This window comes from Rhea americana, unplaced genomic scaffold, assembly GCF_003343005.1.
Source record: "Rhea americana isolate MKP2758 unplaced genomic scaffold, rheAme1 scaffold_54, whole genome shotgun sequence".
NCBI classification, from domain to species: Eukaryota; Metazoa; Chordata; class Aves; order Rheiformes; family Rheidae; genus Rhea; species Rhea americana.
In genome coordinates, this window is record NW_028186690.1 from 526283 (window position 1) to 553165 (window position 26883).

The 26883-nt window shown below is 34.8% G+C and overlaps 1 protein-coding gene across 1 annotated transcript in view; it reads left to right on the top strand.

Annotated features, from left to right (window-relative positions):
• The window catches only part of ADAMTS20 (ADAM metallopeptidase with thrombospondin type 1 motif 20), a 116084-nt gene that overhangs the window by 74072 nt on the left and 15129 nt on the right, over positions 1–26883 (top strand). The window contains exon 29 of the mRNA XM_085318544.1: positions 24924–25091. Coding sequence (XP_085174670.1) covers positions 24924–25091 — 168 coding nt within the window. The remainder of the gene's footprint in view (positions 1–24923; positions 25092–26883) is intronic.

Here is a 26883-nt window from a genome sequence, read left to right on the forward strand (position 1 = left end):
ATACAACCTTTTTATTAGTAAAATTGTGTAATTTGGTGATTTTAATTAATTTGGAAACATTTTTAAAATGAATGTTGAATTTCAATGTGAAATAATTTCTTAATATTTGCATATTCTCTTCTAATCTGTTGCAAATACACTTTAAAATGGAAATCTGTGTTAATAATTTATCACCATATTGCTTTCTTCCACTGTGCAAAACAGAGTTTTAGTTTTGTTTTTAACAGATACTAGAGTATCTTATTTAGTCATTAACCAAAGAATTTGTGGTGACTCGCTAATACTTATCTTTATTAGTGTATGTACTTCATGTACTGAGAAGCCGAGCATTCATACAGAATTGCCTCTGAACTCAATGTTTGTTTTCCTTTTAGATCTAAAATTTTCCACAACCTGTTTTTTCCCTGAGTGATGCAGCTTGCACTGCATTAGTAACTTACCTGTTGTAGGAATAGGATCCCAAAAAGTGCTGTTTTATAAATGTCATATATGGCTTAGTTGTGCAAAGATTTTATGTTGTTTTATATCTCAGTTGACATAAAAGCCATTTTAATCCTTCAAAATTAAGTTTAGAATCCAATCAAATGATGAAGAAGAGTGTTTATGGCCTCTTTTTTAATTCGATTCCAAATTCTGGAAGTATTCAATACTGGTTTTCAATTCATCTGTTTAGCCTTCGCCAATGAGTGACTGACTAGTGCTGTGATAGTTTGGCATGAGATTAAGGCTCTGCCTATCTTTCATATTTCTAGAGCACAGTATGCTCTCATATAGGATACTGTTATTGTACTCATGAAGGGTACTGTTAATGGGTGAATATTGTTGGGGATCAAGTGTGTCATGTCTATACCTATTCCCTTATCTGTAAAGGCTGCAAGATAAAACACAATCTGTATTTTTGATAAAAGCAGTGAGTAGTATGTGTGTGTCTAGACAGTAATGTCAAGCTTCAGGAGAAACTAAAATGTGAGACTTCTCACATTTAGTAAAAGTTGCCATAATTGATTAGGTGCTAGTTTTTGCTTCTAGCATCCATAGCATAAATAAAATACATGGAGAGGGTGAGCAGAAGAAAGGCAAATTTTGAACAGTTGCTTCATCTGGAACAACTCTTTGACCTTGCTCTACACTGGCCCCATCTTTGGGCCAGCCAGTTCAGAAATGGTTATAGCAATTGCTTAGAAAACTTTCTTCTCATTCCAGTTTAGCTCTGTCTAAACCACGTCAGAACTAAAAGCTGTAACTCACTTATTATTCCACTTTTTAGACAGCCAGGTAGTTTTCTCTGATTTTGGTCTGAAGGGGAAATAGATTCAGGAAAAAGTGTGATTAACGAAGACTCAGATAGAATCACTAGAGAGTCAGTCTGATGCAAGGCATGGATTGTGCTATTTTATCAGTCGTCAGTTTCTTTTATTTGGAAATGAAGACCTCTATTGGGTGACTGCCTTCTGTTGAGGACACAGTTATAATTAAACTAATCATTGTAATGATGAATTTTACTTAGAATTTTTAAAGATACTTAGGAGATCAAATCAATAGAAATTAGTGACGTTTATTAAAGTAGCCACTTTAAACCAGCATTCTTTCTGGAAATCTAATCAACTACACACAGAAATACCAGATATTTGACCTCTGCAAGTCTTTGAATTGCTACCTTTAGGCCATTATTGGCGAAAAACTAGAGATCCATAGTGCATGGCTACTTGACCCAGTCCACTGTGTGCAGAAAGAAAGGGAAGATGATTAAAGTGACTAAAATATAAGTTATTCAAAAGCAAAAAAATAAAACTGTTCAATTTCTATTTCCTTGTATGAGGTTAATCCTTTTATTCAAAGATTTGGGGGGCTAGAGTATTTCCAAAGTCTGTTTTAGGAAGAAAGGCTTTTGCTCCAGTAAACTTTCTGCTGCCCTCTGAGTCTTTCAAGACTTTTTCAGACAGTTTTTCTGGTGTTCTAGATTTTTCGTGACTATCTTTTACTACAGTCTTTGTGGTTTTGGCCCTCTTTTGATCCCATGCTTGGCATTGATAAAGCCAAGGAGCTAGTCACTCTTACCTAAAATCCTTTGAAGCCGTGAATCTGTGGTTAACTTACCTCTTTACATGATTACTGTTCCAGCTTACTTCTTTAACAGCTTTAACCTTTAAAAGTTTCTCCTTTTACTCTCTCCTTTGATTTATTTCTCTGCATTCTGGCAAACAGCACTACTGCATCAGAAAGGAACAAAGTATTTATTAAATAGTTTATGTATAGACTATATTCCCTGTCTTTACACTGAGCAGCTAGGTACTGACTAAAACCTGTCATTGCTTTCCATATGAAATCTTAAGGTGAAGGGACTATGTGTAAAACATGATAAGTTATCTTTTTATATGTATGCTTGTGTCTTCTCAAAAGGAGAAGGCTTTGCTAAATATAATAAACTTCAGATAGGCTAAAGATATGGGATTAAGATGCTAGGATATAGGTAAGTTAAACCTTTTCATTGTAAAGAGTGTGTGTTCATGGATCCCGATAGTTTTAAAAGATTGCTTTTCTGTTTGCCATCCTATTATTTCTCTTCAAAGATACACTCATAGGGATATTCAGCTCTTCTTCTAACCCATTTTTTTGTATTAGTTAATGTTAGTTCTTGGAAGGATTTTTCAATATTTATCTTTGGCAATCTGTATATGTTAGTTAAGAATACAAAATGAAAACTCTTTTGAGTCCAAGAACTAAAGCTATATTAAAATAGTACTTCTGAAGAAAGAAAAATTATTTAGGGATGACTTTGGTTACTTTGGAGTACTATCTGGTACTCCAAAATGGTGTGAGGCAGATGAGACTTAAATTCTGTAGGCTTATACCATTCAAGGACACTTTCTCACAGATATTATCCTTCATCTCATCATACTGGTATGGCTTAGAAGCTCCTTTGTGCTGCGAGGTGTATTTCTTAATTTGGTGACAGTCCTCCACTTATAAAGCATTTCTTCTGGGATTTTTTAAAGAGTTAAGTATTGAAAATTAAAATTGGGCAATAGAAATAATGATCCTAGATGCATACATTTGCGGGACTACCTTGTATTTCAAAAGAAGCAACTTTCGATTTTTCTACAGAATTAACTAAGTACAGGTTAAATATAATTCCATGCCATTGATGTAAATGCATCTTACAAAGGCTGCTGGATAAGGATTCAGAGAGTGACAAAGTAAGGATTGCAAGACATTAAGATACAGTATCTTTCTACCTTCTATGCAAACTGTGTACTTGTTTTTAGAAGAGCAAGCTTGCTTTAGTTTTAATTCATGTTCAAGAAAATTTTTTATTACATGAATAAAATGCTAGTTTGATTAACATTCTGTCTTGTTCCAAAAATAAACAACAAAAAGAAGTTTATTTTTTTTTAGAATAGTTCTTCATTTCTATATTCCAGGTGGATACTTTATTGTCCATTTTTGTAGTTGTAGACTGCCATTAGTTGTGCAGCATGAGAGAGAAGGCAAATTACTTATGGCTCAAATATACAATAATTAAATGTATGATTATAATTCAGATTGAGAATCTTCGATCCTTTGAATGAGTTCAGAATCTTTATTATTCATGATATCTGAGCAAAGGCTTTGAAGTTTTGCAGGGAATATGCCTGGGAAACATATCCTTTTACTGGCAAGTTGAATTCATTTGATTAGGAGGTTATCGGCAGATTCTGACAATGATCTTTTTTGAATCTTTTCAGATCTTTTTTCCCCTCTTAGTTAAACACAAGTTTCCCAGTGTGTTTGCTTCTACTGAGAACTGAATCATACTCTCCTTTTGTTCAGCCTTAAAGAAATGGAGGGGTTTACACACAATCCATGCATCTTGAAGGCTCTGAATGATTTCATTATTTCTAAACTAGTATAAATCAATTCTAAATAATAGTGCTGTCATACTCCTAACATAAATGAGGTTGATAAATATTATCAACCTCAACACTCCTAACTAAACAGTCCTATATAAACACTCCTAAATTCAAATATTCTAGGTCATTTTTTAGTCTGACATGTATCTAAGTACCTCATTCTTGATATATACATTGCTTTATTTATAGCATATTTATAAATTAAATAATGCTTTAGGTAAATTCATTCTTTTATAGCTTAGAAGCTTACTTGAATGGAGTTGTGCCACCAGTAAATTTGGCCAATATGTCTTGGATATTTTTCTTTTAGATCAGTCTTGCTTCTTTGTGAAGGGACTGAGGCGATGATCCAAAACTTCATGAAAGAATGAATAAACTACAACATAAAGAAGTATGGAAACCACATGTCACATTATATAATGTCAAGAAGAAATTCTGTAGCATTCTGACAGCTGACTAAGAGCACTTTGTTCTAATACAATTTTTTTTGTAGTTAATGCATACAGTAAGACTCATGATTTGGACTCACTAATTTTCTTCAGATTGGCTCAGGTTTTCTAACCTTAACGACAAGAAGTTGCTTTTAGTCAAAGCATGAAAAATGAGCTTGTACATTTTCAAAGATGTCAAAAGGTTTTAAAACTGTTCCAGTGATGAGAGTTAACAATTTTGTACTAGATTTTTTTTAGGATTGTATGTCTTTGTTAAAATTTTTAATATTAAGATCTTTTTCTTTGAACAGCATTTCCCATATCTAGATGTTTTAGTATTCTTAGACAAACAGTTGTCTATTTACTGACAAAAAGTCACGTGGGAATATAATCAACAGTTAATCAGTTCAACAGTTAAATCTAGATGAAACAAATTTTCTGATTGTGCGTATACAACCTGTCCAGGTTTCATAAATAGAGCCAATGTAAAGTAGCTATACTATAGAATAAATAATACTTTAGCATAAAAATGCTACACAATTTTAAATATCATTTCACTTACTTACAGATCCTTTATTCTTGACATATTTGTCATACCTGAGTAGTTTTCAGGCAATAAAGAAGTGCTAAGTTCATCCCAGAGTTATCTGACTATGAAAGTGTCATCTGATCCACTGAAGAGCTTAACTGTAAGAGCAGATTTAAAGACATTTGAGCTGTTAGCTGCTACCTTCCAAGTGAAGTGCAGTACTTGACTGGGAAATAATTTGCCACACAGCAGCAAGTCAGGAGACTTCTGATGCCAAGGCCCTGGCGTGTGACCTAGGCAAAACATAAAATGTGATTTTAAGGTATGTGAGGAATTACAATGGAGAAATAAAATAGACTATCCTAAAATAGACAATGCCTTACAGTTTCACATAGTGAGGCAAGTTAGTTTGTTTGCATTTTTGGATAATAAGAATTTTGAATTTGAATTTTTAGGGAACTGATTTTTCTTTTGATCCTCCCAGCAGCCCCAGTGCATTTTTCAATCCTTGGAGTTCCAGGTAGCCAAATAGCAAGGTTCTTGCTTATGCAATCGACAGTACCTTGAAAGCTTTGTCTTTATTTGAGCTTTTATTCTTGTGTGAATGTGGAGATCAAGCTAAATTTATTAGAGACATTTTAACAGAGTATATGACAATTTGAAGTACTTGTTTGCTTCCCATCCTTTCCAGTTCCTTTAGAAAGCACAGATACCTGGAACACAAGTCTACTGAAATCAAGTCTACTGAAATCTAAATTGTAACTGATTTTTCCTAAAGAAGTTACAGAAATCATCAATATATGTTCATGGCATTCATGAAACTAAATTTACAACATACATGTCTTACCAGAGCGCACACATCACAGAAGGCTGCTTTCAGTTGGAGGTAACAAGTATTGCCACAAAAGCAAACAGTTATGCCTTCATACCACCCTTAGTTTTGTCTCAAACAGCTTTCAGTCTTTTAGAGGCATCCTGTAGCTAGTTCCTTAATCTGACCAGTTTTGCAAATAGTTGTTGTATAGCTTTATTGCTGAGCACTAACAGGTAAGAGCACAGAGAAGTTAAAGTCCATCTTGAGGTTTTTACTTTCTTTAGATTTCTTTGAAAACATCTACATTTGGAATTTTATTCAGATTCTAGTAAAAGAAGATTTCTACTCTAGGGTGAGTGCAGTGATTAGTGTCTGTTTTCTTAACATAGTCTGAAGCTGTAGCTCTGCTTCACATTTTTTTTGAGACTTGAGATATGATATATCCGGTTCTTTTCAAAGTTTAGACTCCTGAAGTGCTTGTCCTGAAATTTTGCTAAACACCAGTTGTGAAGTCAGATTATAATTTTAGGATTCATTTCTTGATTACTTTAAAGCTTTTATAAATCTTTATTTAATGAAAGTGACCATGTAGTGGACAGACATAACTTTCCTAGGAATAGTGATTGTGCAGATAGCTTTGCTAGCAGCTGTAAAGCTATTGAAAGAGCTAAACACTGGCAACAAACTAGTCATATCAATTGTACTTTGTTTTAGTCAGGAAATTAAGTATTGTGAACAGAAGTTTCACTAACTGCCAAAATTATGTTAAAAACAGAAGTCCTAAAAAATCTTCAGTTTAAAACTGTTAGTTTTACAGAGTTCTTTGGGAGCAGCCTGAACCTGTTTTTGTCCAAGGTGTCTTTGTGTTCGGTGATAGTCAAGATTTGATCCACATAGAAGTTAATTTATGTTTCATTTGTCTGAAATGTTGACAAAATAAATATTTTTCCTCACTCTTAGGATTTTTGTCTGACCTCATAAGTATTATTCATGATTTCAAATTAACTTCGGGCATAAAATGGGAGGATCAGTTGCTCGTTCAAGTTATCTCTAGGTGTCAGAGATTCTTACTGATACTTCTTACTGTCTTTTGGACACAATGCAATACCCCCAAAGTAGCTTATTTTTCTAGTTTTTGAGATTTCTCTTTAGTTATTTTTTCCAGAAGAGCTTTTGTATAATTCTGTCTTTGCACTAGTGGAAGAAATCTTTTTTTTTTTTTTTTTCCTACTTTTAATGAATAGAAGTGTATTTTTTAAGAATGGACACATCAGTCCCCTTCCAGTGATGTACTGCCATCAACTTCTGCAGGAGCAGGAGCAGCCCAAACTTGTATAAGTAAAATATTTATTTGTTTTCATTTTAGTGCAGAAATCTTACTATGTATGATAAAAGTGCCTTCATTCATTTTTTCTAGTGTATAAAAAGTATTTATATCTTTAAAGATAATCTTTTATATTAAAAGGGAGTTCAGGATCAGTGAACTTGGTTTTCAAAACCATCTTCAGTCTTATACCTCTACTTATGCTGCTGCCTAATATCAAACTTCAGAATACCTCATTACCATTACAGCATGCTTATTTAAAACCCCATTGGCTGAAATCTTAATATTAGCATACGCAGTTCATTTTTAAAAACTTTGGTAGTGGGGACTGCTTTTTCAGAGATAACTGGTAACATATGTCACTACCCAAATAATGTCATAGAACAGACTTGAAATAGTGGGTTTCATATAGAGTAATTCTGATAAAAATGAGAGAAAGTACCTGTTCCAAAAAAAAAAAAAAAAAAAAAAAAAAAAAAAAATCTTTTTACTGTTTATCAAGTTTAGAGTAAATTTCTCCATTTTGGTGCTCTGTTGTCTGTATAGCTTGAAATAATAAATAAGTTATAATGTTGTGTCTGTAATTTAATTTAATGACTGTGACTTTTGTCTATGAAATACAGTTGTATTTTAACTCCTCTTTTGATGCATGTTGTGTGGCTTTGTGTTTAATGCGTGCTTTATTAATGAATTCTAATGTTTGAAAACCTTTTTAAAAAAAGGAATTAACCAGTTTTACAGAAAGTGTTTTATCACCGTTGGGTGATCTTTATATTGCAGTGAACTTCATATGATATTTTAGTGACGTTATTTTCACAGGGAAATGTTTAAAATTTCCTACTGTAAAAGATTTAAGGTTGTTGTGTTGCAGAATTTGTAATAGTTCTGATACTTGAACAAAAAAATAAAGATCATACAAACTTTGTTACTGATAAAGCAGTAAATGATGCCATTGGACAGCTGACCATAGCTGGAGCATGATATTTGGTGATAGAAGTTAAGGATACTACATATTGAACATCTTTTGCTCAAGCTACAGTTTTATGGCCCAGATTTGCTCCCACTAAAGTCAGTGTCAGAAGTCATAGAAAACTGAGGATCATAATACAATGCTCAACTCTTCTCCTCTTAATGAGAGAACAATTTTTTACATTCCTAGAAGCACTAGTTTGTAGAACTTTTAGACCTTTCATTTAGAAAGAGGACAACATACTCAAAGTCAAATAATTAATGTCATTTAGGAGAAAAGAAAGAAAGTGCTTCATTCCTAGATATATGCAACCATCCATTGAAAATCAGAAGAATATGAAGCTATTGAAGCATTTATTTCTCTTTGAAGAGTTAGAACTTTCAGAAGAGCTGAACTCAGCTAGTATGTCAGATCCATGTAAAACTCATTCTGAGCTGGTTGTATGTACGTGGCAGTTGTGAAAATCCCAATCACAACTCATAAATACTGCCCCAAAATGGTTTTGAACTCCAAATCTAAAAGTTATTAAACATACATTAAAGTTTTGGCTTTGTCTAAAATTTATGGAGGTTGTATACAAAAGTACTATGGTCACCTGGCATGGGTAGGAAATAAACAAGATATTCCATAGTTCTCTATTACGAGAGTTCCTAATCCTTTCTGTGAAAACTGGTAGTTATGGGAGACAGGCTCCTCCACTTAGATCAGTATGTGTTGTAGCATGAACCTATATCTATAGGCCCTTTACTTAACTGAGAGCAGGATCAAGTATGTGGATTTCCTGCTGAAGTAGTCCGTCAGAAACTTGCATGTATATTCACATTTATGCACGTGACTGTGTAATGTTGATCTGTGAGTAAATTAAAAAATGTACAGAAGAGTGAGTCCAGCTGAAAACAAACTGGAAGACAACATGCAAAGGTGGGTAAAATATCGTATTCCTTATTTAAAATACACATTTCTTCAGTTGATTATTAATTAAGTACTATAGAAAAAGAGTTGTATTTTTGAATGATTCTATAAAGTTTAAAGATTTTCTGACAATACTATATTGCTGTATTGATCTATTATATATTGCTTTGTATTTGCAGTTTTCTTTAAAGTCCAAACACAAAACCTTAGTTTTTCATTAAGTGAAATGCGAAGTAGTACTTTTGGGGGAGCAGACGGTGAGACACACCTAACTCATGTGTTGATATTACATTAATTTCTAAACTACCATTTTGCTGCTGTTAACATGATTGAAAATGGCGAATCACAGATTGCAATTACTAGGATCCAGTGTTTGCTTGTGGTCATGTTTAGCTTTTTGTAAACTCAGTTAAAATCAGTTGGTCTACTGTTTGGAGACTGGATTACCTCTAATTGTTTTTGTATTTGGTTAGTTGAAAGGACTCAGTCTCTTCAGATAAGCAAGGAAGATTTGTAAAATTAATTTTTAAAAAGCATATAACAAATTCTTTTGTTTGTGCGACCTTCTGGTTGTACAAATATAGTCCCTACATCAGAGGTCCTTCACCATGTTACAAATATGTTTGATCTTTTATTATGAAGATCTATGTCACTCCCAAAGGGTAACTATTGCTTTTGAGTGAGAATGTAGATTATGTCATTCCCATGCCTCCATTCAGCTCTCAAGCTTCAGAATAGGCCGGAGATTTTATTCCCTGTGAAGCAGGGAAATAAAATTCCCTGACCTATTGGAAACAATAGTGAATTCACTTTGGGTTTTTGTATATTTTTTCATGGAGGTTTGTGAGGAAAACTGGTGGAGGGACACAAATACATCTGTTGTTCTCCCTTTGGAAAATTAATCTGGAAATGTATCTGTTCATTGGAAACAATAAGAGAAAAATCTGCTTTTCTTTTGCTCTTGCATTTTTTTCCATGAGGCTTCCTATTTCCGTTTCTGCCTCCAATCTTTTTTGATACTTGTACTTACATTATCACTTCTGTCTGCTGCTGCTGCTTTCACACAGTTGCCTAAAGGTGAGTTACATGTGTCATATGATCATGGAGAAAAGAAAGATGAGACTTGCAAAAGTTCAGCCAAGGCAGAAATTTGATATCTGCAATAGCTGAATGGTAGAAGTGCCTCTACCAAATATTTTCTGAGAGGGTTCCCAAAGAATGGAAGCAGCAGCACTGTCAGTCAGTCTTGTGTATTTCATACACATTTATACTGGTAGATTAAGATTTTCTGAAAGGGTCAGTGAGGTTCTAGCTCTGCTCATTTGCAACTGATTTCAAAGGCAAGGCAGAATTGTTTGTTTCCTGAATTTCCTGCTGTTCATATATTTTAAATTGTTGATTTGCCTCAGCCATCTGCCTCCATTGTATGTATCATTCAATTGAAAGGTGGTAGATAATAGGTACATGCACCAGGTGTGTTGTAGCAAGAATGCTGACTAAGCAATGTATTTTTTCTGTTTTTTCCCCAGCAAATTAATAAAGTAATCACACCTCTCATTGTTTTAATATATATTCTCATTAATTACAGTGGCAGTGTTGTTTGAAAGAGGGCTGATGGTGAAGTTCTTAGCAGAGGTACATGCAAACCCTTCAGCAATACTTAAGCCCTGTCTTAAGACCTGCACATGAGGTAGTAGAACCTGCCAGCTAAATGGCTTTTGAAGGGAGGCAGAAATACTTATTGTTGGTGGTAACCAGATGCCATAGATTCAAATGAAGAGCAAGTAAAGCAGAAAGAGTAACTATTCAATTTTTACTGTGATAGAGGAAATAGAATCTATAAAGGAAGTGTTAAATGATATAGCAAATATGATGTGTCAGTATTGTTGAAGGAGAAAACATTAATTTTCTTCTTGTGAAATAGTAACTGCTATTCTAAAACCTTTTTTTAAATTAAGTACATATAAAATACTTATTGCCACATAAAGTATTTTCAACTACATTAAGGATTGTTTTTGTTTCTCACTGGCAGAACCTTACAGATATTTAATATCTGTTTTCTGTGTTAGCTTGTCTGTCTTTGGTAAGTGGTTCTCCTGGAAGTTACTCTTGTGTGTAATAGTGAGATTTTCTTCCAGAAAAGGTGAAACCTGGAAGAAAATAAGATCGAGGACAGGGCATAACATTTGAGTATGATTCTGACTCAAAGATTCATGTTGCAGTCCAACAAAGCAGTTTGTTATGACCCTGAGAAGCAGTTCTTATTTTCACAACTTCTTTCTTAGAATTGAACTATTTTCATTATTTCCTCTGAAGAATTTCTCTCTTTTTCTAGTCTCTCTTGTGTTTTACCACTGTTTTCTTCATGTGATTTTCCTTTTCCCCTCTCCCACTGTGCCACAAAACCTTCCACTAGAAACACTCACAGTAAGATCTCCATAATCTTTGTGAAATGGCTTTGCCAGAACATGGAATACAACCTAATTGCTCTCTGACACTTTGGATTATATTCTTGAAGAAAATGGGAAAATGGTAGATAGCTCTCTGTTTGCTATGTTGACTTATATTTGTCCAAAATTGGAATCAAATTTGGGTCCTTGTTGTGAAACCTAGATAACAATGTTGCAAGTGCCCTGTTTTTCCTCTTACAGTTATATGATTGAGATTGTTTGGCTTTACAATGAACTTTTATGGAAGGCTAGTGTTTTTTTTATCAATACTCGGTCCCTCACAAATTCGTTATTTTTACCTGACATCAATAATTTTCACACTGCTGATAGCAGCAGAGTACTGGGGTCATCTTGAAACAAGTCAGACAGATTGTTTTTCTTTTGAAAGATCGCTTGATCAGAACTTTGTTTAGAAACAAAGTGTTCTCCTTTCATGGGGAGAAACATCTGGTTAGAATAACAAAGTCACCTAAAAGATTTCTGAGGATGAGCATTGGTATCTGACTTCTTCCACTGACTTTGGAGTACACTTACTGAACATCACTTGCTAAATCTCTATGGTAGAATTGTTTCTTACAAGTTGTAAACTGATCTATTTCTTGAAGATTATTAATGAATATATTTTAAATTTTCAGAGAAGTAAAGAATGCAATTTGAAAATACAGGGGGAGTAATAACATATAAAGTATATGATCAGTCATTTACAGAAAAAGTGTTCTTCAAGATTTTTTATGTAGCAAGGACACCTGAAATAGCATCCGTGAAATGTGGCACTTTGGACACTGAATTAATGGTTGAGTGTGCCCTTATAAAAGAGTTGGATATAACTGAATATCCAACAGAAACTAAAGATATGGGTAATGTAAAACTTGAACCATGCAATTGTTAAAAACAGTTACAGCTGTTATAGCTGTTCTGTTGTTCTTGTGTTATTGTAAGAGCTAAAAGCCTGTTCGTGGATTCCATTGTACTAGGTTCTGTGTGATGTAGGGTGCTATCTGGAAAAGCTTACAGTGAGATACATAATGAGATACATACAGATGGACTGGGAAGATGAGGCACAGTGAAGACTCACTGAGTATTGTGGTAGGTGGTGAGTTGAATGTGGTAACAGACTGCTTTTGAAATGCTACATAGCTCTTACAGCATAGGAATTTGCAGAATGGTAAAGTGTTTTCGAGTGATTTTGGAGATGAGTGCAGGAAGGTCCAAGGGGGAAGTCTGAGGAAATGTCAGAGGTGTTTCAAGCAAACTTTGCACACAGGGATCACAAACCAGCTGAAGGTGGGTGCACATGTCTCAATGGCAATAAGTAGAGTGAGGAGAGGCCAATACTTTCCTTAAAAACTGGCAGCTTATGTTCACACAATAGAAAAAGTTAACTGATGAAGGGATATCAAAAGACAAAAGACAAGAGCAAACTGCATGGGATACATGGATACTGCAGAAGCATTCTGAGTGGCAATGAGCACTGTAAGGTTGCAGCTGACAGAAAAGGGGCTGGTGTAAGCAGGATGTAAAATCATTTGGTCTAGTCACATTTTGGGACTAGATGGAAAAAATCTTAAAATATTTTATTTCTAAAGTGTTCAAGACTTCAAATGCCTTGAATATAAATCCAGGGAAGAGAGGCCTGAGTTAAAAATGATGCTGAGTTTTAGGCTGTGATGGGTAGAATAGTCATGTTCATAGTGAAAAGCCATGGCAGGGCTTACAAAGAGAAGGTCCTTTGTGTTGGCTGTGCTGAGCTTGAGGGAGTGGGTAGTGCTTTGATGAGACACCAGGGGAATAAGACATATTAAAGGACTTATCAAAAAATCAAACTAGAATTAATACATGAAATTCCCTGATGATCATTAAGTGGAATTTCAAGAGAATTCTTGTTTTGATTTTTCTGACAGCTGCGCAGTATGTCATTGTTCGTCTGCCATCGAGACAGATTGCTATTCTGCTTAGAGGTTATCCCCACTAAGGCTATTGGCAGCTGCACAGGAGGAAGAAATTCAGGCCACATGGTGGCAGTTGTCTAAAATTCCTTTGTAACATCATCAGCACAGTTTGACTTATGCAGACAAGATATCCACTTCCCTTCAAAATCTGTCCTGACAGTTCTGACTTTATTATATTGGATGATTTTTTAAAATATGGATGGCTTTAAGAGGAATATATTAACACACATTCCTAGTAGGTGGCATATAGATGCTCTTCTCTCAGTTTTACCTTCCTGCTATCTGTATCAACTCTAAAATGTCTCTCTTTAATCATTCTTATTGACTCTTCATTCTCACTCTTTGTATGTATGCAAATCTATGTATTTTCTCATTTATGTCCAAACACTAGAGAGACATGGTTCAACATACTTGGAAAGTAATTATTCAAAAATTGGTCATTTTTCTTTTATTCTTCAGATGAAAAAAGTTATATCCTAAAATGAAACAGACAAAAGCTGCCTGTCTATGAAGTGTGCAGTACTCAGTGCTGTCAGTAAAACTGTGGCTACCTGTTCTGGACAGGTTGGATGACTTCAGAAGAGTCACTCCTGTTTTCCACTGTTCTCAGCTGTTGCATCTAGACCTACCTGCTAGATCATACTGCAGTGCACTTCAAAATCTCCTGTAACCCACACTGGGATTGGTCTGGAGTGCACTTGGGTTCCTACCCATGATGTTCAGTGGGAAGCTGTGGAAACCAATTATGGAGGGAGGAAGGCTGTTGTGTGCTTGGTTCTCACCCTGTTACACAGCCAGAGTGCATAGGCAGACCAAAATTATGGAAGTGCTGCTTGAAGTCCCCTTTTCTCACTGAGCGAGGTGAGGTTAAAATATTCTAAGGTCAGATGATGATAGTAGCTGCAGATGATGATGCTCAGAGCAGGTTATTATTCTCTGATTTTCATTCCACTGAGAACAACAGGCAATGGCAGCTCTTTTGCATGAGGGCAATCCTTTGTGAGCTCCTGTATTAAGAAAAACAGCTGCTGAAAAAGAAATTTATAGTCATGAAGAAAAATATGGAAATTGACCATTAACCCTACTTTTCTTTCAAAAAATCTATTATGTATTCTACTCCAAATTTACCAATTTTTGTATTAATTAGAAATGATTGAGATGAAATTGTTGAGGACAAAAATGGTCTTAAACAAAATTGAAATAAGATTTTGAAATAGCACTAAGTAGTGCTTTTATTTGAAAGTTATTAGGATATCTCTTCTGGATTCAAGTAGTGCTGTAGTTCTAAACAAACATGCTTTACATATGAAAAATAATACAAATTGCTGCTTTTTGTACAAAGTTCCGCTCAACATTAATTAGAAAAACATGACTGTTACCTGCAGAATCTAGCAAAAATAAATCAGGTTTGAAGTAGTAAAATTGAAATATTAAGGTTTTGGAGCATTCTGACAGATACATACATTAACTTGCATTCCAAATCAAGTAACAAAATTGATTAAGGAGTAATAACAGATTATGAAATGAAAAACGTTATGTATATAGCTTTGCTAACAAAGGTCACAACTCTTTATCCACAAAGACTATTGCTRTTCAGGATATACAGAAACTAAGCTGAAAAGATGATATAAACTGAAGACTTAAATCATCAAATTAAATGAGTATTTAGGTTGTGTACTAGAGAGACAATAGTAAGTATTGCAGTAAAATATACAATTTATTATAGCTTTGAATTTCCCCAAGGATGTTGTGGAAGCTGCAGTACTTGGAAGGTAAGATGAAKTTGAACATACGAAGTATATTTAAATGAGTACTGATTGTTGAGAGGAAGATAAACTGGCCCAAAAACCATTTTGTCTTWAGATTTACATGGTCAAGTTTCTCTTGCCTTGCAACATGTGCAACAGCGCTATAGTTAAAGGGTCTGTGTTGGGCATAAGGTRAACAGATTTGCTTTGGTTTGAAATACCATAGCATACCATAGCGTATTTGATACTTCGTATCAACTAATTTCCTTCAGTTGTGTTGCTGCAGAAGGCCCAACACCTGGTACTGATAAAATCATGTTTTCTGCTTGAAAGATCTTAGTCTAGGCGTAAACCATTTGGATATAGATAGATGAAAGGAAAATAAGATTAGCTGCTAACTAGCAGAATGAGTATTCCCACTACTCCGCTGTTGTGTATTTTATTGACGTCACAGTATTTTTTTAAAAAATGCAGAAATTGCAGTTTGTGTAGTTGTTTGGAATCCCACACTTCTCAAGGAACTACTTCAAATATTTTGTTAAGGTATGGARCCTTGATCGAAGTCTAATTCTGGAAATTCTAGAAATATTTCCTAATCCTGGAACATGTTGTTTCTTTGAGGAACAGACAGCTTATACTTTTTGCACTAGTCAGTAGCATATTCTAGCATATTCTATTATACAAAGCAACAGAAGTCTTACCTGTTCTATGTAAAAAATACCATGTTTGACTTTCATTTAGGAAAGTTTAAATACAGAGTACATTTCTGATTGGAACATTTGGAATAAGTATTCCATTATTAAATTCAGCAGAGGATGATTTCATTTTTAAAAGTTGTGTTTATCTGTAGTAATTGTGAATGTCTTTATACTTTTTTGTCATAATGTAGAAATATTCGGTATAACTGTTCACTTAAARTTGTGTTCACTCCTAGTTACCCAACAGTTGTCTCAATTACAGTAAGATACATACCCATAAGGAAGACAGAACTCTTATTTAAACTGTAACTTGAAAAATATCTTAATTATTTCCAGTTGTGGGGTATGTATGTATATCTTAAAGATATATTTGGGAATGTAGAAAAAGTCTGTTCTCTCAGAAACTGTTTGGGGTTATTTTAAAAAAATAAAAGACAGGTGAACATGTCAAGGTAAGAATAAGCTAGACATTAGCAACTTAAAACTACAGTCATAAAATGGAGTTAACACAACACCAGCTTTAGCTTTTGACAGATATTTCTTTTTTTCTTTTTTNTTAACTGCCATGTCATAGCCAGTACACTTCAGGTGAAGTACCAAATCTGAATTTTGTGTCTGCTRTGTCTAGGCCAGTAACTAACCATACATGCAGAAGCTTTTCCTCCTTTACTCTTTTGAGGGAATTTCAGCCAAATTTGTTTGTATAAAAAGGGCTTTATAGGAACCTATATATATATACCTATATATATATATACACACATATATATATATATAAAAAAACTGTATATCACGTACACACATATATTCATATATATGTACGTATGTACACATACATATGTACATTATGTTTATACACTGATTAGGGAGAACCAGGCTCCTATTGAGCCACTGCTGAGGAGTGACAGCAGCCAGCAACATGGTGAGCAGTACTGGCAAGTAGGGACACTTGCTTATTAATTCAGCAGTTGTTTATTGATTGCAAACAAAGCAATATGTACATGTATATACTTAAATATATCCCATTCCCTGGTACAGGTGATGGTTATTTTCTAGACAAAAGTCAAATCCTCTAGTTCTGGCACTGCTATGTCTTGTTCTCTTTTATCCGTTACATATTACTTTTGAGTAAGCAATGTTATCACCAGTAGGTCTACCTAGTGATGCAGCGTCACCATAATCTTGTGGCAAAATGTTATAGTTTTGATCCAAGTCAAATAGGAAGAAGGATAGCTGTCTTCTTACATTCCAGTCTTGAGGCTACCCACATATCTTCTTAGATAAATATCTCTATAAGTCACAACAGTATTGTTCCTTACATCAGATAGAGTAGGATTTGGGAGGAGATAGTAACAAATATTCTCCACAATTTAGGTATGAGAGCAGTTGTCTGCAGAATTGTGAGCTGTCTAGGCTTAGAAAAGAGTCAAAAATGACTGCAGGCAGCTCAAATTCAAGGGGGAGTCAGTCTTGGACAGTTTAATTAAGATCTGTATTTTTATGCGTGGCAGTAGTTGCAACAGCTAAAAACTGGCTTTTTTCATCAGCACAGAGCTGGCAACTCATGCTGTGAAGCCTCACTGTAGTAGAGCTTGAAGAGAAGAATATCCATATTTTAGATCTGTCTTTGCATAAAGCTTGGGGAAGAACAGCAGTTCAAAATCATGATTATCTGTTGGGCTTACAGAGATATGATTGGACCATGTGTTGTTGAGCTTTACATGGTTTTGTTTTTTAGCTTTGTTATAGTACATCATGGAATGCTTTGCAAGTGGTCTTGAAAAATCTAAACGTGTCTAGAAATATAATGGACTTGAAAAGTCCAGCATGATGGAGATTTACTCCATATCACTGATCTTGGGGCATCAACTKTCAAAGTCATGAGATGTGCTATGAACTGAAATTTGCAAAATGTTTTTAGGTTTGTGTTTGTCTTGTATCTTAGTGAAGCATGGTGAGCATTACTTTCTCACCCTTCACCTTTTGATCACAAGAAAAGGGGATCARACAGATGCAAGGGGTGCTATATTTTTTCATCCAAATGCATAGGCCAACAGACAATGAGGAATTTGCAGTAATTGTTGAGATTATTTAGGAACTCAACAGGAGAGATTGTGGTTAAATGCTAAGACACTTTTTCTGACTATAAGCATGGTTAAACATTGGAAAAAGGGCATGTAAGGGATGCTAGGCTGTTCTTATTGAAGAAGAGATTAACAAATCACTGTCAGGAACAGTTTGGATATAGTTGATCTAACCCTAGAGTCAAATGGTGGATCTGATGAACTCTTTGAGTCCTTCCTAGCCTAGTCTTCCTCCCTTTCACTGCTGTAGTTGCAAAAGCAATTGGCTTCCTTAGAAAGGTGGCAAAACAGCTTTACATACTGCAGCTGCAAGAAGTAGGTTTTAGTTTAATTAAATCAAGACATTTCCTAACACCAGAGCAGTATGGTATAAACTTAAAAATACTTTCAGTATAATGTGTGTAGTTAACATAGGTGTAACTTAAATGTAAAAGTTACAAATAATATACATCTCTCTTAGAATTCAAGCCACTCTTTCTCAGGACTGATGGATTCTTTGGTCTTTTGTAACCGTTGTCATTTCTGGTCGCCTGAGCTAATGGCAAAAGTGTTTGTGCTTGTTTTAGTGAAGAGTTACTGACTTCGAAACCAGGAATGCAGTAGGACCTAATTTCAGAGTCTGTGCTGCTCCTTGACAATTGTCTGTCTATAAAAAAAGGGAAGACAGTTTTGAGAATCCTTTTAGCTGAAAAATGCCTGTTTCATGCATTAGCATTGCAAGGACCCCTGGAGAGATGCGTGTAACAGGAATGAGGTACGAACAGGAATACCTGGTCCTAATAGCAGTGCTCAAAGGCACTTGTGCGTTAGTTGTCCCAAGCTATTTTTAGCGTGGTTTTAAAAGAGACTTTGGGGCCAAGCAGAGATCAAAGTGAAGTTTATCGTACAACTCAAGGAGCAAAAGTTTTGAACCCTACAGGTTATAATGATTCTGACCTATTATATACATTTCTCATTTTTTTAAATTGATCTTTCTGTCCAGTCACAAAAGTGCCTATTAAAAAAGATAGAAAAGAAGAATGGAACTTTTAACATTTGTAATCTTACACTTTTTCTAACACAATCTTTACATTTACCACAGTGCTGTTTTTGATCACAGCTATTAGTATTTTATGTTCCTTTATAAATAATATGGATACAARGAGGAACTGTTATATGGTTTCCATTTACTAGTCTATTTTCGAGTTTCCTAAAGCCCTTTGAGCTAGAAGCTAAGCTACACAAAATACTGCTTTGAGAGAAAAGATTAAGAAAATTCAGAATAAGATCGCCCAAATAATATGAAATCTTCAATCTTTAAATAGAATAGTAACAGCAACAAAAAGAATCAAAAAAGCTTTTACTAAACCTTTCTGTGAAACTCTGCATCTGTCAGCTGTTCAGACAGAGCCTTAATTTGGTACTGATGGTGGCATGCCTGTCGTGTGAGTCAGTCTGTCCACAGAAAGCACCAGGAGTTCTATCAGGCTGCTCCTCATTGAATTTTATTACTATTAAAAAAAAAAACACACAGATGAATCCTAGTAACCAGGGTTATGGAATGACTTTAAACAATAGTAATCAACTCCAGCTTTTCACTGTAGTTTTATGTTTTTAAAAGAACCTGACATATGGGAAGGATTACTTCAGCTTGTGTTGAGACAAGTGCTAGAATGTCTGTGTAAAATGCTTACAGGATGGTTTTTCAACTTGTTTTTCTTTTTTTTTTAATACTGTATTTCTTTTGAGATTTAACATTTTTAGGGAATTTTTTATACATATGCCATCCTCAGAACATATATGGAAAATGTACTGTCCTAAAGCCTCCAATTATGTGGACTGTTACACAAATGAAGCCATGTTATAGATGTGTTGAGCTGTAAAAACTAAGTTGTTCTGGGGCTTATGCAGGTTCACTGAGTCAAAGTCCAGCAGCGAGAGTTAAGTGCAGTTATACCTTTTCCAGTCAGGAGAGTGAAGCCTTGGGGAGGTCATCTCCACAGTACCTCACGGAACAGAGTAGGCACCAAGCACTGGGAAGACTAGATTTCACAAGTAGTGTGTAACATCAGGTGTGCTTCTTTAATGAATTAGGAGCTCCAGGAAGGAACATGGTCTTATGAAGGGCAAAGCTGAGCCATATAAGAAATATAGCTATAGACTARATCCACTGAAGGATAAGAGCAGATTCCAGAACATAGAGTGAGGCCTCTATCCTGTACAGAGGAGCAATTGATGCTTCTGAACAGTGATCTAAAGCTGAAAGGAAGCTAGATAGGGAACTGCTTTAGGWCTGTCTGTGTGTGCAATATTCAACTCTCTATGGGAAAGAAAACATAGAACATGGGATTGGACCTCCAGTGTAAGATGAAGGCTGCATTTAGATGCCTGTAGCCACTTCGGAGTCGCAATCTGGGATCATCTCTGAAAGTTTGGAGCCTGAGCTTTTCTTTCAAAGATCTGAACAGTTAGTGTACTCTATCTTTACTTAAAAGCTAGAAGCAGCGTCCTCGCTTTTCATTAGAGCATTTGATTCAGCATTTGAGAGAACTAGTTTCCTTTCTTTGGTACATATTCTCTGTGCCAGCCAACCTTCACCTCATACTTGTCAGGAGTCACCAATGAGAAGCTTTGTTGGACAGGAGCAGTCTTCATTTCTGCTGATAAAGGTGGGCCACTGTGCAGTAACTGACACAGCTGAGCCTGCTGCATCTGATGCAAGGGCATTCTAGGAGGAAACAGTCCCTTTAAGAACTATTTTTTATATATTAYTTAAGGTATGAAGCCATGATGTTTGCTGTTTCAGAGGAGTACTGTACCTACACAGTAATGTGTCCTTTGAAATTTCCATTGATGATCCTGGATTATCTACATCCRAGGTGATCCTTTTTAATGCTAAAAAACCAAACAGAAATAGAAGCATTTCTCTTTCTTTGGTTGCATTAAGTAATACCTATCAGTGTTTTGTGAAGTGCCTCATTCACCTGGTGTGTTTTTGTTTACTCTTGGAGCAATTGCAATTGCTTTTTAGCCTCTTAGCGGAAATAGAGAAAAGCCTGTTCTTAGGATCCTGATCATCCTGAGGTGCATGTTAAGCACTGAGCTAGTCAGTCTGTTAAAAGGTTTGTCCGTATTTGTATAAATAGACTATTCAGCCACCAAAGGAGTGTTTTAAGGTCTTAGACTGTGACTTTGTGCAGTGTAAGTGCTTCCAGAAGTAACTGACATGCGTGCAAGACTAAGAAACACAACCCTGGAATTAGATGTCTAAATTTTATCTAAGTCCCATTGAAGATGCAAAGGGTCTGGCCCACAGGGATATCTAGGTTTCTCTTTCTCTTGCTGATTTTSGTTAGGAGACTGCAACAGATTTAAGAATCTGGCCCTTTGGAGCTCCACAGAAGTTTGCAGGAGCTTTTCCAGGAAATTCCAAATGCCTTATGCACCCAATTTTTTTTTAGATTAACTAGCAAAGCTACTTGGAGRTACTTCTTAGTTTGATGGTTGACTTCTTTTTTTTAAAAAAAAATAGACAGTTGTTTTTAAGCAGAGGTTTGCAAATAGTTAATATCTATCATTGAGTACTTCTTCTAATTTTTAAAAATATTGGGATGTTTTTATTCCTTCAATAAAAYAACAAACATGCATTAACTGAGTGAATTAAACTTCAGTGTTCTTTTGTTACATTTAAGTTAAAGAAAAACTTTAAAAAGCTAATGAATTTAAACATAAGACATTAGAACAGTAGAAAATTACAGCTTGCACAGTGAAGTTTCTTCTTTAGAGTGTGATCTGTTCAGCAGGAGGCTTGGGTAYGTGGAAGTGCAGGATCAGATCCTTAATCTGATGTACATGAAAGAAAAATATCCAAATCTATATGCAGAAATGCTGTCTGTCTATTTAAGGAGAGCTTATGCCTTTGTYTATGAAAATTTACTGCATTTTGAATATATTTTTCAGTATAATCCCAAACTGCTAAACCTATCTTTTTAAATTGTTACAGATTAAATTAACATGGAGTAATACATAAATTCCCTGAAAAAAAAAGTTATTTAAATGGAGATAATCTCCTAGTATGAGTTGGTAATATTCAGTAATTTATTATCTCTTACAGGATTAAAAAAAAAAAAAAAAAAAAAAAAAAAAGTTTCTATTTTTTTTGTCCAAAGTCATGATACTGGAATGTTAAGTTATATTTTTCATAATTAAATGAAACATTTTAAAATACTTTACAGGTAATTGAAAAGTACTTCTGCCTGTAGATTTTTAAGTATTTTTCATATGTTTCCACATTTTATATTGAGATAGCAATAGGTTTCAGGAAGCTTGAGCTGTATTTGACTAAGCAGTAGCTAAGTTAATGAGTTTAAATGCTGTTGGAAATATCTGTTCATAAAGCCTATGTTCTTTTTSACACAGAAACCTTTCTTTTCTTTCTGAACTATCTCCTCAGCTTCCCCTCTGATATGGTAGAAAACAAATATGRATTCTCTTGATTCTTGTGTAATTACAAAATTCAGTGGAATATCTTTATGTGTAATCTTTCATATAGATACTGCTCTGTAATTTCTAAGAAAGATCTTACAACTATAATGTATTAAGTTAATGCACAAATCTTCAATTTCTTTCTTTAGAAAAAAGAACAGTACAAARTATAAATGCTAAATTAAGCCATATTAATATATGAGATGTAATTCAGTTGAATTTGGACCGCTGACTTAATCAAAAAACAAACAAACTCAGACCCAGTTCTAACCTGTGTAGAAATAAGCATGTAATGTTGTATACAGTAAGAAGAGAGGCTATGGGAAAAATCTTTGGAAGACTGAGRTGGAGGGTACATGATTTCTTTGCATATTCTATTGGCCTTAGCAGCCATTTGCCCTCTAACATAATTATCATTTTTATTGAATAGAAGTCTATATAAACAAATATGTACGTGTACTGAAAAGTGTTGTCTTAATATTTAATTTTGAGGGCAACAAGGAATTAAAAAGTAAGATTATTTCTGTATTCTATGCTATGGTAACCTCACCTCTGGAAGTGGAGACTTCTTAGGACAACTTCTTAAGTTGCAATTCTGTGTCTTGAATGAAGTCCCAACAAGGACTAGAAGGGATGTAATAGCCTTTGTAGCTTAATTTATACTTTGCAGGTGAAAGCCATTGAGGAAGGTGGGTCATGCGATATTTTCCTGACACATCATAGGAGGAAGTTAAGTAAGCTTGTGCTATACTTAACTTACATTCTACTAAAAAATAAAAGGGAAAAGGTGTTCTTTTGTACCTACATTTTATGATTCATTTTGAAATTCCTGAGAAAGCTTTAAGGGGAGGGTAGAAGCATTATCAAGATCATTTTGGTGTTTTAGTTTTTATGTGTACATGTTATCTATACCTGCTTTGATGTTTAAATCCTCTGAAATCAGAGCTGGTTTTTGAAATGGCTTTATAATTATATGGTTTGCAGAGTTGTAGGTTTTCTGACCTATCTTGTTTGTAGCTAAAAAAGAAAGAGTTTAGTTGCAGGTAGTTGTTTTAAATGAAGCATTTTTCTATCTTTAAATTGTATCTAAACTAATGAAACAAAACTACATGAACAATATTTTAAAACTATAAATTGAAAAGTTTTGCTGGGAGCAAAAAGGTTTAATATAGAAACATTCTCATTTGCTGGTATTGTGTAGCAGATATTTAAAAGGCAAATTGTGAGCAAATCTATATCTGTCTGCAAATATAGTTACACTTGAATGAGAGAAAAATGATAGACATTATATTACAGGATAACTGCAATTTATTACTTTATCCCTTCTGTATTTTAAAAGCTCTTTTACAGCTGTTGTTTCAAGGCAAATATTTGTTGATTTTATAAGCGAAGAGACTTATTTTCCAGAAAACAGAAGATATATGTATTAAAAAATGCTTGATTAAGTTAAGGTGTGATGCTAGTGACATGGATGACAATGTAAGATAAAAGGAAGRAAAATACCCTAGGTGCTTGGGAAGAAAGTATATAGTTAAACTGTCTTTTCCACATCTRTTTACAAAGTAAATTTTGGGTTGAATATTAATTCTCTACTTGATTGTTCTCTACCTGTTTGCCCAAATGTAGAAGAAATCACAGAGTAATCCTAGAACAAATTAACCATATTCTCTTTCCAGACAGAYGATAAAAGGAATTATCTTCATATATCAAAACTTTTTGATAGTAGATTGTAAAATATAAAGATTAATCGCAAAATAAAAAGAAAAGACTTTAGTGCTTACATTCAAATGGCTTATAATCCAATATGTGTCAGCCAAATAGCCRCCTGATTTGGAAGTGTGTCAGATATTTCTTGTTTGACTAAAAATTCCCTGAGCACCTCCAGCTCTGCTATGCTCGTGAGTAGGACAGCCCTGATCTGAACAATTAAAATCAAGTCTCATTTAAGTCTCAGTGTATTCCAAAATTTAGCAGAGGAAAATCCTCCAAAAGAGACTGATCGGTCAGATATGTTCTGATCATGACTAGTGCATACTCTTGGTTTCACAAAATATATTTGCAGGAAAAAGGTCCTAGAGCCAGTCATTGCAACTCTCTGGAGGAAACAGAAGAGCTAGTAGTGGGGTAAAGCTTTGCCTGCCAGGACTGCACATAACCTGGTGGCTACTTTCCATCCCTTTTCTTGCCTCTGTGCCACCTACAGCAAGGAATCCAAAGCGCATGGGAGGGAGGTGCCAGAGAAAACATGACTTCATAGCCTAATGGCTGGAAACATGCATAGGCAAAMATTGCATTTTTTTCTTTAACATTTATACTGTTACACAAAAATAGCAATTTACAGCAGCGTACTGGAAACAGAAAACAGCTAGTGTGTTGTTGTGAGATCATAACATCCAACTATCTCCTGCATGGATGACTGAGCTCAGATATTTATAAATGATTACATGAATGAATGAAACTGATAGATAGTTGGCAGCTGTTCAGTAATACTCACTAGAAGAGAATTTATGCAGAAATTTCAGATATATATAGCTATGGCATAATACAAAAACTTATTCATATAATTGTAGATTCTATTTTGGGCTAGGCCACAGATTTTTCTGATTTTCTTATTACTTACACATTTTTGATAAATAATGAAATATACTTCTCTTTCTTTTCAGTGTTCTGTTTCTTGTGGAAAAGGTTTGAAGTATCGTGATGTGCATTGTTTTAATAGCTTCCAAGTGAAAATAGAGGAAGGAAACTGCAGTCATTTAAAAAAACCACAGACATACAAAATCTGCAGAGCTGGAAGATGTCCTGCTTGGAAAGCCAGCAGATGGGAAGAGGTATTTAAAATCTACTATAATTATGTCTTCTAATGTGATAAAGGAGAAGAACAAGAGACCGTATTTATGACACGTTGCTTCAATGAAAATAACTGATAGGGTGTTTTTATATGCAATTCACAATTAAAACTACAATTTAGCAAATAGTTTTTTTAATTTTATTTTTCTTTATTTTTTAAATTAGTTTACAAGAAATATCTGAGCAAACTCAAAATACTTGTCAAGCTAAACCTTGTACAGAATAGTTTATTAGGACTTTCTTCAAGGGAGGAAGACTGACTTATCTTSTAAAATCAAGAAAGTAGTAAATTTTAAAAGATTATTTCTCAGCCACAGTGATGAATTGATCATTATTGTTGATGTTATAGTCTGAATATTGAAGTGAAGCCAGGTTTGTAGGGAGAGGACAAGAAAAAGGGCTTGTGTGCACAAATGCTGGTGTTTTGTTCCAATAATGCCATTTGGTCTAGTAAAACATCCCTCACCTTGTTATGAAGTTGTGTGTGCACAGCACATGGCAATGTGCTGGTTTGCTTTTCATTTATTCTCGCAGAATACACACAGTGTTGAAGACACCTCAGAACCCAAATCAGGAGGTGATAAAAGAAAGGTTAATCTYGATCTGGAATAGACAGTGCAAATGTTTGCCAGTTATTGCATAATCACAATTTCTTCTCTCCTTCATCATGTGAGGAGTTCTGAGAACAGTGGAGTGCAGTGCCTCCCTTCCCTCTGGGATGTTCCCTCTACAGAAGCCAATCTTTTTCTCATCAAAACCYTGGAAGCCTGAGACAGATTCTTTATCCTGCTCACAATGTGCTGCTAAAATATAGGAATATGACTTAGGCTGTCTACAAAGATAGATCTTTCTGATTTTAAGTAGGTGGAAATGGACAGTTTAGAGAGATGRGAGAGAGAAGTTCACAAAGTGGACTGTTACTGCTGCAACTCAACACTGTGCCTCTTGCTGGAATTCACAGGTCCATGTTTGGCATCTGGACCACACTATACCAGACTAGGAGGAATCAGACCTTCAAAGCCAGAGATAACCAAGATGAAATATTTTATTCCCTTCTCAGATAATAAAATGCTAATTTCCACTGAGAAATCTGTTCTGATGCAGATCCTAGCTGATGCCTTTTTTTTCTAGAAAATGCTGAAATATTTTATGATTCAAGAACTAGAAGCCAGGTCTTCTTTTCAAGTGAATGCCCTAACCATTGGCCTGCATTCTCTTGTTGCTCAGATCAGTGAATGTTCACTACAGGAAAGTGAAATAACTGTCTTTCTTTTCACTTTCCTCCAAAATGAGATCAGTGCATAGTAATTTGCTTTAATTAAATGTTAAAGAAGTGGAAGAAAGTGTTCCCTAGAATAAAGGGCAGACGGATCTGGCAGTTTTGTGCTGTTTGAGAATTTTTTGTTTTGCACTCYTATATGAATCTATCAGTGTGAATTTTGGGAGTCTTAATAAAAATGCCTATTACAGAAGACAAAACTGATCCGTCTCAGAGGATTACAACTAACAGACCCAGGCCACCCTAGGGGGAGGAAGTTAAAAGAATCACCAACAGACCRATTAGATCACAAAAGAAATGGCTGCAATAAGTGCCCAGCTGCTGCCTAAAATACAGGCTAGAGGCAGAGACTGTACAAAAGTAAGGAACGGTCTCCAGAATTAACCTGTCAAACTTGCTTCTGTGTTTAAAGCTAGGTGTTTTACACCTTAAATTGAATTTGTCTACATCTTCATTGACAAGTCCACTCTCTAGTTATGTGTCTGAGTGACAAT